At 40.5% G+C, this 14,784-nt stretch overlaps 1 protein-coding gene across 1 annotated transcript in view; it reads right to left on the reverse strand.

Moving 5' to 3' along the window:
- The window catches only part of pik3cb (phosphatidylinositol-4,5-bisphosphate 3-kinase, catalytic subunit beta), a 43,080-nt gene that overhangs the window by 22,344 nt on the left and 5,952 nt on the right, over window positions 1–14,784 (reverse strand). Inside the window, exons 2-4 of the mRNA XM_058080134.2 lie at window positions 8,539–8,618; window positions 2,030–2,225; window positions 1,272–1,500 (exon numbers count right to left, since the gene is read on the reverse strand). Of these exons, the coding sequence (XP_057936117.2) occupies window positions 1,272–1,500; window positions 2,030–2,188 (388 nt within the window). The 5' untranslated portion in view covers window positions 2,189–2,225; window positions 8,539–8,618. The remainder of the gene's footprint in view (window positions 1–1,271; window positions 1,501–2,029; window positions 2,226–8,538; window positions 8,619–14,784) is intronic.

Here is a 14,784-nt window from a genome sequence, read left to right on the forward strand (position 1 = left end):
TAGCGGCTAGTATTGCACGGTTGGATGGGTCCGCCTCGTCACCCCCACTCTCAGGCGGAGGCGTATCACTCGGGTCCCAGGGCTGGTCGGGGCCTGGTTCTTGGTGGTCGTTCTTCTTATTTTTTCCCTTTTTAGACATATTTTCCTCTCTTGGTCGATGTGCTGCACTCGTATATGTTTTACTGCGTGGCTCTGAGGATTTTACGAGTGGATTTACCACATTTTAGTGTGTCATTAAGAACAAAGTTAACAGAGCTCTCGCAAACACGTCTTATTCCGCCATTGCTCCACAGCGCCCCCAACAACTGAGATTTAAAGTCATTTTATACTTTGTCATTCATTTGATCCACATGACCTTTAGCTTTGATGAAATGGCTATGCTCCACTTCAACTACTCCAACAGTACATGTGACCAAAATGTTAAAAACTTGGCACGCGCTTGCTTGTCTTCTGGTTGTGCCCGTGGGGTTACTTAAGCAGCATCACTTGACCGTCTAAAGTATTTCAAAGATTGTGTCCAAATACAGTGGAGCTGGGAGGGGAGAATATGAATATCAGAGTCATCTTCGGTTAGACCAGTGCTTTTCAGATAGCCCCCCTATGTATGAATTTGCCGTACTCGGCATGCAATTTGATTACGCTTGTATGCTCAACCTCGCTCCCATTTTGTTGCATTTCAGATTTGATCAGTACAGTACAGATAAAAGATATTATCAGTTCCTCAATGGTATTTCAAAGTAGAGGGTTGTGAAAATTTCTGTCCCCTAATGGGGGCATGACAGAAAATCATTTGGACATATTTGTTGAGTTCAACATTGGCCACGATGGTACAAGCAAATACAGTATAATGCATCTTATTATCTACATTATTATCACAGAAACTAGAGGTTATTTTAAACACCGCTCATTTAATATAAGGATACAAATCTATTCAGCAAATGTGCAGAACTTCATTGAATTGGAGCTATTACCTCTGCTTCTGTATGCGGCCTTATGGTCAGCAGATAATAGAAAGTGGCACAAGATGGAATATACGTCTGGTCAATCATTGTGCTTCTCTATCAAACAAATAGGCCACTGATAGGAAGAAGCCACAGATGGGACTGGCTGGAAGACAAACGTTCTAAATATTGCAATGGTGTTGCAGGGGAGGAGGTGCTGCTGAAGGATATTCGGTGATCTGTGAATGATTTACTCGTTATGAACTCCAAAGTGCCTTTATTATAGTGAGAGCTTGCATCGTTTTCTCCTTGAAGGTGACACTGTCTTACCCTTGCCAATAAGTACTCCAATTTTTGAATCCAGAAGGCGTTCCGCTCGGCCGCAGTTACGTGTTACCAACTTCAGAACCGGTAAGAAAGGGCGAACGTCACAGAGTCGTCGCGTTTCATCTTCTAATTCTTCGTGCACGGCTGTCTGGTTGACGCATTCGAACATATGACTCTCCATTTCGCCCAAGGCAGGAAACAATGGGAACATCTGAGCCTGCTTCCATAAGAGCTGCAAAAATTGAAAACATTACACAACGAGGATTAGCGGCACAGGAAATGGATGGATGGGGAGATGACGATGTTAGTATCTTTGAGGTCATAGGGTTTCCTAAAGGTAAACCTATCGTTGAAACTGATATTTGATCCCAGTGGAGCACTATATTACAATACGTTTCTTTTAATGAATCTCAAAGTTGTGTACATGGATAATTTGGCCATGACTGTCTCCATTAACCCCTCCCCCCCTTACTTAGGCTGACTGAGTTAAAAGCGAAAATGAGCGGAAAGCTAATTTATTACATTTTAATGAAACTAAATCCAACAAATCAGAAACATTTTCTCTCTACATGGAATGACCTAAATATTAGTCGTGCCACTCTAGCAAAATAAACATCAACGTTGAACAAAATTACAAAAACTTTTTAAATCCGATGTTCTCTTCATGTGTGTCCAGGACAAAAACTTGGCTGGTTGCGTTGTTGTGCAACGCAATTATTTCTCACCCACCCGTTAGTATTAGATAATTAAGAGCTACGTACCAATTTGATGTGCTGAATGGTGGCTTCGCGAGGAACGTCCATTTGAATGTAGATACCGGTGGGAAGCAGAAAATCCACCGTAACATGGGCCGGAGCCTGGCCAGCCAAGGGCGAGTGGTCTGCCCACATGTCCAGGAGGTCTGTCATGGCTGGAGGCATGGCAAAGGGCACCACACACCACCTCAACCATAAGGACCTACAGGGACAGAAATCAGCAAAATCGTATGTTTTACGGCAAATGGGAATGCAACTGAAAAACAAAGCTCAGAATAAACAGTGACCAGTAAGCATCACAAAGCAGCATGTAAAAATGCATCCATTTTAAAAAGGGACCTGTTATGCTTTTATGCTATTATACAGAAATAAGTTTGGGATGGCTCAAAACGCTTGGTTTTTAAAAGGCGTGGTAAAACTGACCCTTTGTGACATCACAGAAGGGCAGACTTCCTTATATGGGCATGGTATGAAGCCAGATAAAGTCTGTGCCCTCACCAAGCGCTACTCTGCTGTTTACCTGCTAGCAATGTCTCAAAAGGGAAATCCACATGTTTATAATTCCTAAAGACGCCACCATCAGGCACAAGTGGTTGGGCTTCCTGGTTCCTTACCAACAAAAATGCTTTTTAATCTGTTAACAGCATTTCACATTGGACTGTTTTGTGAACATCAGTATACAGCTGGACCAGCCAGAGTGAGAAGCAGTAAGTAACAGTTTATCAGTGACCTAACTGTGTTTATTTTGTGCAAGTCATAGAACAAAAGCACTTAGCATTATAGCATAGTGGAAGCAGGGTTGCTAATAGTGCTAATAGTTTTTTTTACACATTGGTAGTCCTGTGGTTCGAACTTGGGATAGAGCCAGTGCTAAGCAGAATGCCACCTAAGCAAACAAAACAAAAGGGCAGCCTGCCTTTCCCTCCTTCGACACGGGGATTCGTGCAAACAACACATACAAACACCAGACAATTGCAACACCGTGAAAGCAATTAGAGTGGTAACTCATTTTTCTTTATTCATTTGTTCCAAAGGGTCAGACAAAAAACTCAAAACCAAAGCAATTTTTCCCTATACAGACACCCAAAATATTATTATATATATTTAATAGAGAATAGTTACAGTTTTACCTTTATTCAAGATGGCAAGACTTGAAGTAGCGGGTGTGGGGGTGGGAGGCAAGAGAGAAAAAGGGATCCTCATCAACAACTTCACCATCTTCAATGGTTTGTGATGTCTGTTTTGTTAATACTAAAATATTCTGTAAATTAAGTAGTAGTATGTAGTCAGTCTGCACTTTTATTAATACAACAGTCAGCTTGCCTAGTTTTTTCCCTACAAATGTTAGGCATTCAAAAGATACATTCAAAAGATATGTAGTATTCTACAGTGGTCACTAGGTGTCAGTAATGTTCAGTGAGACACTCAATCACTAGACTTGATTGCTCGAACAAAGGGTTTGAAACATCTCACAAAAGTCAATCATCTCTAATATTATATGAGTTATTCCATGTTGTGAACAGGTTTTCTATGCTCCAAACATGAAAATATTCCACTTATAAATATGACAGTTAAGGGATTCCTACATTCAAAAGGAGATCTGAACCCTGTTGAGCAGTGATAGTTTGTCTGTCACTCAAACACATTTTCAGAAGAACACCTCCAAATGTGTCCTGACTAAAACCTACAAGGACTACGACAAATTCACACGTGTGGATGTGCAAACACGCGTCAACTCAAGATAGTTCTACTCAGGTGCAGAAGTGAAACTGTAGCTGGTCTCCATTTGGGCTTCTTTAACCACAGCTATACCGTCACGCCACTTCCAACTGCTCTTTCCTTCATTAGCTTGTCCTCAAATGGTCTTGTGCATTAACTTCTCCATAAGGCCATAGGTCCATTTCCATTTTGGCTCAATCAGCCCACTGAAAATGACAGGACTGATTGCCACTAATGTTCTTTCCCCTCCTCCGAGCTAAGTGCTTGAGCTAGCAGTGGATGAGCATGTCATGTCGTGGCACGTGTCTGAGGCTGGTGCGATATCTGTAGGGTGTTCGGAGCCACTAGCCATTATCAACCACGCAATTCGAAAGAAGCTAGACGGTGGGTTTGTGTCGTTCTGAGTAACCTCTCGAGAGGTCTTTCCCGAGGGCAATCAGTTAAAAACAAAAATAACCCATTATGATTATGTTCTATTGTAACTATTGTATTAATCATAATATTTTATAGGGGTATAGTCTGGGGCAGTTCAAATCCACCGGGTACATGCACGCACACACACACACATACCGACACAAACAAAAGGTGAGTGGGGTCATTGAGAACGCGATGGCAACCAGAGGTCTGCTGACCGGTCAAATTTCAGTGAGTGGATAAGAGGATAGCGAGTGCGTTTGCAAGATCAGAGTTTCATGCAAGCAAACAGTCGAGCCAGAGGGGCTGCATCCAACATTAGCGGACTAAATGATCGCTTGCAACCGCCATCAACCACCATTCCACAGATCCCCTGGCACACATTGTTAATGGCCTGTATGCCACGGTGGAGAAACAGGAGCCGGTTAAGGTTGTTTTCATGTTTTGTCTTGACAGACAGGGACCTTTTATGTGACATTTCTCTGTTAATAACAGCCGCTTGGGGACAAAAGGTGCGCAACTTAAATGTCATATTTACTATACTACTAAAATTATGCCCTTGGTCTAGTTTTACTTCTACGGTTGTAGTTGTTTACATATAACCAGAAATGTAATTCGTAAATTAAATCCACCAGATAAAAATGATTGTTCATGCTGTTTTTTTGTGAGGGCTTTAGTGTCAAAATAGTTATTTCCCATGACGTCCTTTGTTAGTTAGCTCATATTAACTCATTTACCCACGGTAGAATGCACAGAAAAGGGAAAAAAATGCGTGTTCATGTTTCACATAAGGATTGTGAATGATGAAGTGGGCAAGTTTGCTATATTATTTTGGATTGCCAATAATAATATTTGTTATGATGATTAAAAAGATTGATTTCACGGTGTGTTTATGTGTATGCATAAATCATAATTCACAAAAAAAAATCAAAGATGATCATTCATCAAGGAAGTTCCTTAAGTCAGTGCCAAAAGCAGATTGTGCGATGGCTTACATGTCAACATGTATTTTGGCCATTGAGTACTAACTGTGAGATGCCTGTAAGACTTCCAACAATTAAGTGTGTGTCACTTTACCCTGTATTTGTTTGTCTAACTGATGAAGAAAAAAACGCTGACACTGTTTGTGTCTACGTAATCAAGTCATGCCTGGTGGTCCTGAAGTTTTCTTGTGAAACGCTCTTCTGCAATGTATTAACAATAAAGACTGATTCACCTTTGCATGAAAAAGTCAGAGGCCTCCTGACCATCAACATACTGGTAATATTGGGACTGCGTGTGTCAGCAAAGTGTGACAATATGTGCATGTGTGAGTGAGTGTCAGTGGAATGTGAAAAACAGAACAGTCAGCTGAAAATATGTTAAGACACACTTAAATAGCATGCTTGACTTAAAAATACATTTGGGAACTATTGAAATTGAAAATGCAATGGTAGCTTTTAGTGTTAATGTTGTTAATTTACTGTAGAGAAAGAACTGATAGCTGGAAATTACAGTTTGACTTGTAGTGTGCCTAAATAATATCCCAGAAAAGAGATGTGTTATGTGGACCTGCACCTGCCTTATTTCAGTGGAATAATTTCCACCGCCCCCACTATATCACTATTAAAAAATGTTTACATAACATGGAGAATGCTTTGCAGACTTGTCGCTATCGTGGAATAGTGTTTTTAGTCACTCGGATACTATGAACATCCAGCAGCAACACGACGTTTTGCCATGACTATTTTGATGAAAAATACACTGAATCAAATCGACGACGTACTTGGAGAAGTGTTTGGTTACTCTGTTGTTATCTGAGAGGCGTTACCCCGATGACATCACTTCCGGTTTGTACAATCAATGTGTGCGTCCCAACCAAATCTGGCTCATACATCACATCTGACCAACCATCTCTTGTTACACAGAGGAACACGCCCACACTCAGGAAGGAAGTACTGACACTAGACTGGAAGTGAATGACAAATAACAGCCAGTAGAAAAGTCCCAACAAGTCATTCATAAAGAAGCTGAGCATGCGCTATAATCCCTGAGGAGTTATTTTTAGTGGCGTGTCACATCAAATCAACATGGCCCCCACTGGATGGTCAGGCACAATCAAAGTATATTTAAGGGTTATGGATAGTGGAAGGCATTGTGACATATAAAACGCTATTTCAAATTATCTGTTTTTTTTTTTTTTACTGTGGATAATGTGTCAATCCTTAGGAAAAACGTGTATACCACTGTTTCCACACAGGCATTGAAGTAAACTACAAAATAAAACGCTCTTTGAATACAGATACATCAAAGCGATAGTACTATCTGTGCCTTCATTGTGGATCACAGCCCAACAAACTGCGGTAGTTCACCGAGTACAGGTCTATACTGTAACAATGCTGTATATGAATGACAGTTAGTATCTAATGGCACTGCCTGGCCTCATATCAGCTGAGTGGAAGATGTCTGAAGGGAGGTAAGTAGAAGGGAATAAAACAGGAAACACTGATACAAAAGTAGATTAAATGTATGCACACTAAATGTTACAATTAAGCAAAAATACCACAGCTGAAACGATCGGCGCACAAGTGCAGAGTTGTCTCTGCGACAAGGTTGAAAATAAGTCCCACGGTGAAGCTGGGTATCCATTGGGGCTACTTCTGCATGGGGCTTGGGGCTCAGCGTTAACGTAAATATGATGTCATGAAACTACAAACAATGTTAAAAATAGAGTAGGAAGTGAAAGAGAGGAAGAAAGGCAATGAATGTGATGCACGACAGATGAGAAAGAGAGCAGTAACACAACAACCAGAGTTTAAAAGTGTAAAACAATGTAGTAACTGTAATGGGTGGACCCAACCGGGAGGGGTGTCCACAATAAGGCTCTGTTTTTGGAAAGTGTGTGTTTGTGAACATGCGTGCCAGCGAGGACAGTCCCGTGCCCTGCACAAACACTGCCCCAGTGTTGCCCTTGGCTGCCCCCACCCCAACGTTTCTCTGTCGGACACAAACATACACACAAAGCTTAGCTTTGCCTTACACACCAAACAGACACACACATGCAAACACAGCCCTCCAGTACTAACATGAGGCTACAGGGGGGCAACGGGGTCACATGGCAATCGTCACACAGTACCCCTTGCAAAAACCAAATACACTCACATGACTTCCTGTATTTTGCAGTCTGGACGCCAAGACCTCAGGTGATTTAGTCATGCATTCAGTAACTTGTAGCACACAAACACACCATCACATGAACGTTATCAGCTCTTGATGTCCTCAATGTGTTAATCCACTGTTAACCCAACCATCTACAGTGTTGTGTTTACAATGCTGTCATTGAAAAGCTGATGACTCTGCAAATAATGAAGATCCACATGTAAATCAGGCTATGACACATGTCCCCAATCCACTGGAACAAGGAAGCCCACGGGGCCACAAAGAAAAGAAACGAGGAGGCAATAAACGTTGACAAATTGTTCACAACGTATCTCAAACGTCCACAGAGCAGCCTTGAAAGTCGTAAGGACGCTTCCCATACACTGAGCGGATTTTTCAGCGTGGGCCTTTCAGCACGTTGCCAAACCACCATTCATCTCAGCCGTGGACAAAGGGCCCCACATTGGCACTGAATGACACATGCACAGATGTACACAAGAACAGAAAGAGCACACTTTTCTAGGTTTTGGCCATCATCTTGCCAGGGAGGTGATTGGGTTTATGTGGAATTATGCACATGTCCAATGGGGAAAAATATATAAAGTTACCCAAACATGCTCCGAAGAACACACTGAAGGGCAGGGCTTCCTAGGATTGTGTTGGTGACACGGTTGCATCACATGACTTTATTGTAATAATCAAAACAAGAATGGCACACAGAGGTTCTTTCTCGGGGAAAAGGTTATGCCTTACAGGATTGTGCCGTGCTGCACCACTTTGGCCGTGTTGATATACATTATTAGGTATTAGCGTAGTTATTGTTATCAGTTACTGGCATTGATTTCCAGTAAAGAAATGAGGTTGTGCAGCTATGTTGTAAGATGCAGCGTCCGTAGTTGCCCTTGTCACTCAAAGATTTGAAGTACAGTTGGAGGAAAGGAGGCGTTCTGTGCGCATTCTACGAACAAATAAAGCACCCACACACACATGAGATGATTAAAGTATTCCCCAGATGGAATCTGTCAAAAGTGTTCCACTCAAAAAAAAAAAAAGCATCCTTTCATTTGTGCTTGGTGAATAGTCAGAGTGTGCTGATGTTCTCTCCTCGCCTCGTCAGGACAAAACCTTCTCGTCCAGACTTTACTTTTCACTTTCATATGAAGGCCCAAAGGTAGCATCACAAGTGAAGTAGGCTAATGCAAGTTTAACACATTGACATACACACAGGTTTAATTTTGTCTTACCTACGATGACCCAAAGTTCCTTATTTCTTGTGTCTCGATGGGTCGTTGGGGTTCTCTAGCGAGTGGCTGTGATGTTGCATCTGATGGGCAAGAGGACAAAAAGTAGTTATGGTGGGAGCGGGTTAAGCACTGAATTTTGTGAATTTAGGTAGATACTGCACTGGCAGTACGGTAGAGGATGAGAAAATAAAAGTTGGGACAAAACCAAGACAGCTTTTGCTTGATAAATGGGAGACTTTGCTAAACAAAGTAAACCACTTTGAAAGCTATGCTAAGTGCCCCTTTTGACCTTGTACTGGCCCACTCATAACTGGGTCTTTACCTAACTACTTTCTCCTCGGGTTAATAATAAACCAAAGCAACCGGATATTGAGTTTGACAATTAAGAGACACGACTGCAAGCGGCCTCCTGGATTGATAAGAATCAGCCATAAATCCTTAGATGAATCCATTGGAGAGACATGCACTAGCAACTGGATGACAGCCCGTCTCTTAAACAGCATGGGCTGATGATTGTCGCTCATGGCATGACTGTAGACAACCATGGATGTAAATAGCATTAGCACTAGTGTTTACATGTATTGTGTTAAACTAAGACAGGAACATCATCAAAGTAAAACCACTAAATCAGGGGTCTCAAACACGCGGCCCGCGGGCCAAATGTGGCCCGCAGGACACTAGTTTGAGGCCCCCGCCTTGATATGAAAGTATGGTATCATGTACCCAGAAAAAATTATTACGTTTGATTCATGTTCATGTTAAAGGTTAAATAACTGTTAATAGTTATCCTCCCTATCCGTGTGGAAGTGGTAAGTTTTTGGCTATTTAAGTTGAAAGGAAATAACTTGAAGGCTACCGTTTAGGTCGCTAGCGCTCTAGTTTGCGAGTTAGCATGTGTCTCAAGACCCTGCAGTTGCGCAATATGTTGTAAATAAAAAGAGTATAAATGTGACTATAGTCGCGTTTTGTCATGTCTACAGGGCTCTAATAATGCTTTGTTCATTTTAATCTGAAAAAAATTGTCTACCCACCAACTATATGTGGTTTCTTGAGTTTTTATTATTTGCCGTTTTATTATTATTATTATTATTATTATATTTATTTATTACTGATTGATTGATTTTCTTTATTCTTGATTTGTTTATTTATTTTGTGTAGAAAAATAAAAATTTAAGATATTTGAGAACAGTGGAATGTTTTATCAGAGCTTTTATTGTAGAAAATCGGAACCAAAGCTACGTAAGTTCATTCATTTTTCTGTTTTTAATAAATGCGTTTTTTTTTGTTTTTTTTTGGGAAAACCTGATGCGGCCCAGTCTCACCCAGACCCTAGCTCCAGTGGCCCCCAGGTAAATTGAGTGTGAGGACAAATCTAAAACCTTTTTAAAACTCTCACAAAAATAATAGCTATAAAAATGTTATCCATTATCGGTATTGGACTTGAGAAGCAGAAAGACATCAGTATTGGCTTGAAAAAAAAATGTATGCATTCCTAGTATGAGTCACTGTACGCTGGCACTGATGTATCGAATTATCCGTTTGTGGAATGCCGTGTGGCTTTATGAAAGTGCAAAGACTGCAAATAAAATCGTGGTCAAGTGAAACATCTGAAAAATAATCATGCAAGCCAAATTCACAGTGTATGAGTGTTCAACCACAGCATAAAGCATCAGCACATTTACATGGAATTACTACAGTGCTGGTCATTTCAAACATTTTCCCAGCTCTCAACTCCTGAGCTTTTCTGATTTGACTATTTTGTTAAACTACAAAAAAAAAAAAAGAGTGACATTGCGAAAGTATTAGTAGAAAGTAGCTAAGTATTAACTACAGCTGAACCAACTGTTTGAACAAGAGAAAATTAAATAATGATCAACCAACCCGGAATCGGTCTTGAAAATGTGTAATGTAATGTGAAATTTCACTCTTTACAGTTTCCAACATGTTAGCAAAAACACTGAACTGACAAATATGTGCTTCATGTGGCCATTTTGTGCATAATATAACAATATTCTAAATAATTCTAATAAACCATAATAACAAGAACAATAAAGGTGTTTTTCTTAGACTTAAGCACTTCCATTTTGAAAGTACAACATTGATGGCTCTAATTAATTAATGTTCATAGAGCAAAGCTTTTTAAGTAAAGTCATCGTGGTACATTGTGTGGCCCAATAAAACGAATCACTACAAAGTATTGATGGGCTATTACTGGAATTCGATTTAAAAGAGGCTTGTCGAGGGGGGTCTTAATGCAGTCCCATCCAATCAATTTGGGAAAACACTGGCAAAAATGCAACCAAAAAGTATTTACAAATATATTTTAAAAAATAAGCATCAGGTGAAATGATTCCATTTAAGATGCACAGGTGACGTCTGCTTTGTTTGACCAAGAAGTCTACGAAAATAACATTAAATGTGTTTATGGGCACCAGAGATGAGGATTATGGAGGGCACTCTCAATGTTCGTGACGTGTGTCACCCGTAGCCCACGACGACCCACTCCATCACAAGATGGTTTTGGGTCATAAATATTTGGATTTGACAAATAAAATCCAGTTTTTCTCCGACTTGGTGAATCCATAGATTCTTAAAATAGCTACACAGTAATGTGCTATCTGGGATGCCAAGTTCAGTAGAGGACGTGAGATCATGCGAGTCGTGTGAGAGGTCGCTGGATTCAAATATTATTCTTCAAATATGCTCTGACGTTTTCCGTGATGCATTGCTTAAAATACAACCCCAGAAGAACACACAGTAAATAATTAGCAGGTTTGCACGCACACACCGATGACACACAACACGCTCACTCGTGTTGACAACATCCGACTTCCTGTTTTTCTAGCGTGGTTAAGATGCTCTTTCTTGCTTAGGTGGGCGTGGCACACAGTGCTTCAAAAAAACAACTTCAGTAAGTGGGTTTGAGTGGCAGACCTATTTAAAATAGGGGCATCAAAATGTTTATGTGCTCAGAGAGTTTGAGGGTGAATTCATAGAAATTCATTTCACAGCTGCAATGAAACCATCCATGGGGTGAGCAGTACCAGGAAATTAGCTGGTCTATATGATGATAACATCTCTGGCATAAGATGGCCAATGTTTAACTCTTTGAAGGGCTGTGTTGGAAGCCTCACATGATCCTGTGGGTGTGATCCTGGGACATACTTCTTCATGTAAAGTGGGGCAAGTATGTGACGTTTGCTGGAGGGACAACAGCCAGCACTTTGCTCTGCTGTGGGCATCCGCAATCTTCACAGCATGATGAGAACATCACTATCGTATCATCTACAAATAACAATGAGATCATCAGAACACCAAAGTGGACCCCTATATGCCTCGGATACCCCTGAAATTCTGGCCACCAATGCCAGCTCTATTGGACTGGGACTGAAAAGCCCATGGCACAGGGGTGGGCAAACTTTTTCACATAGGTCACATTGAGTTAAAAAAAATTGTCGGAGGGCCGCTCTATATATATGTAGGTTGGCATCAAGCAGAACAGCATATTTGTTCACAGTGCAACAAAACAAAAACAACACATCCACAGCCGGTTGACGCATCACATAAATCAACAACTAAGCATTAACCCCAGCATGTAACTTAAAAATGTTAGTTCCAAATGCCCGCAAAGCATGCTGGGTAATTCAGCGACATCAATATGAATTGTAAACTATAAAATAATGGCAATCAAGTATATATGTCTTCTTGTTTACTTTTCTGATGACCGATCATTATACTTTAACACGACAAAATGTTGGCAGACAGAGTTACCACAAGCTATCCAGCATGCCTTGCAACAGGAATATATGGGTGTTTTTTGGCAGTCGGTAGTCCATCATGTGTTGATGATGTGTTGTGTTGTTTGGATGGCTACAAGCTACAGGTTGCATCTTGACTATTTTGGTGAAGCAAACCAGCCACAATAGCGCTGCAAGTCATGTTGTCGGCTACGGTTTCCATGTTAAAGGTTTAAAAAAGGAATTTGGAAATGCAGAGTGAGTGTGCAGTTTGTACACCCCTGCCATAGCAAACCTCAGACCATGTACTTCTGCAGCACCTCTCACAAAACACTGCGAGAGACAAGGCTCCTCCGAGTCCACAAAACAGATGTAGACCAGTTGAATCAATTCCAATGCACCCTTCAGTACTAAGGTATGACAAGGGTCCACGTGGTATTTGAGTGGTTATCAAAATTATAAACACTAGTCAAAGTAGGCCATGATACAACTGATCGCATTTACTGATTGCACTAGTGCTGACGTAAACATTAGTAACCGGAATGAAAAACTATGGTCGTGGCACTTAGCATCTTTTTATTGCATTCATATAGTTTTAAAAGTGGCTTATTTCAGCTTCTTTACATTCAGTTCCTTGTTGCCCTCATTGCCCTACCTCTGGCATCGTCTTCTTTTGTGTATTTTATGTAAATGACGTTATCAACCCAAACCCCCAACACACACACCATTCCTCTCTTACACAAATCTTCTAGAGAAGGAATGTTAGGAATGCAGAATCCTAAAATGACTCAAAGCCTCATCAGCAGTAAAGTCTCTCATGCACAGAGACTCTCATTCTTCACAAATACATTTTTCTGTTGTTTGGCAAAATGGCCTGTTTGGAATTACGCTAGTGATGCACGTTTGTCACAGAGTTATTTTAACCGTTTATTCTCACAAGTATCTTCATCATTTCTGTAGCATAGAATAGTGAAGAGAGTTGGGTTTTTTTCCTTGCCCTGAAGGCTTACATAACAAACAAAGCTCTTGGAGGGCGCTTCTTGTTATATTTTTGTCCTGTAGCAGTAAAGTAAAAAAAAAAGTAAGATATATCACCTTGTAAACAGTAAATTAACTGCTGTCATTACAGTTTGCCAAATTATGGTTTGAACTGGTATGGCCTGACTTGCATTACCCAAACAAGGAGTGTAGGCTACGTAAATATAAATATGTGTTATCATGCTAGCAAGGCACCATTTAATTTACCACCAAAGTAAATAAACGCTGTGTGGTACGGTGTAGTGCGCTAACAGTATTTGAAAACAACACTTTTGACTCTTTGTGCCATTGCAACCACAAACAGTATCTCATAAACCCCACTACTATGTTTACATTTTTACACACACAAAGTTTGTGATATCAAGAAAATGTCATATTTGACACTAGTGATAACTAATTGTGTGAGAAAACAATGGGGGAATCTAACTATGGCCTTTTTCTGTCTAAATTTAGCTTCATTTTTCAATATCCATTTATAGCTGCTATTGTGAAGCAGCCAGGAGGTGGGTGGAGTGGCAATGAGATGTGTGTCTGTGTGTGTGTGTGTGTGTGTGTGTAATCCGACTTTCCCTCAGCTGCTGTAAATGAACTACCCTTCCTACTGCATGAGGAACAAAGGTCTGCCTGAGCACTTGCTCTTACACACACACACCTTTAGAGATGACACAAATAAAAATTTAAAAAAAAAGTCCCCCACCATAATTACCATCATTAACACAGTCAGACACACAACGATGTACTGTCGTCTGAAGTCATGGGTGTTCATATCATCTTACGAAAGAAGGGTAAGTGTCAGAGAGAAAAAAGTGTTAGTATGTCTGGGCCAGCAGACTTGAGGACACAAATGAGATGACATATGAGAGCCAATGACGCTCCTCTGCAATTAAGGGATGTTTGACACTCTTGTGTTTAGCAGTAATCAAGGAACGGGAATCCCTATGTACAATCTAAGGGTATGGTACTAATTCAAATACTTGTAGTTTTCATTTATCTGTCCATCAGTTGAGCCCATAAACCCTGCTGGGGGTAGTCTCCTATACTCAACTGCTGCCTGCTCTTTTTTTTTGACTCACTTTTTCCAGACATTTTCATCAGACAGTCCTGGAAATATGAGTATGTTTTGATACATGAGTTTCTATTTTCCAAACTTTTCCAGACCTATAAAATCAAATTTCATACTTTTTCTTCATCCACCTTGACTGTATAATGTCATCTCAAGTATTGTTTGGACAGTTGCACACCTCACCTCAGAGGTAGGGAACCTATGGCTCGGGAGCCAGGTAGGGCTCTTTTGATGACTGTATCTGGCTCTCAAGCATTTCTTACCACAATAAAAATGTATTTTTGCTAACATTTTAAAGTAAACATCACAGAAATGACTGTTAAAAATAATATTCAAAATCAACAACTTTTTTTATGCATTTTAATTCGTCCATCTATTTTCTACTGCAATACGGCCAACCATATCCAT

Source organism: Doryrhamphus excisus, linkage group LG8 (assembly GCF_037039965.1).
Source record: "Doryrhamphus excisus strain RoL-2023G ecotype Guam linkage group LG8, RoL_Dexc_Guam_v1.1, whole genome shotgun sequence".
Taxonomy (NCBI): Eukaryota; Metazoa; Chordata; class Actinopteri; order Syngnathiformes; family Syngnathidae; genus Doryrhamphus; species Doryrhamphus excisus.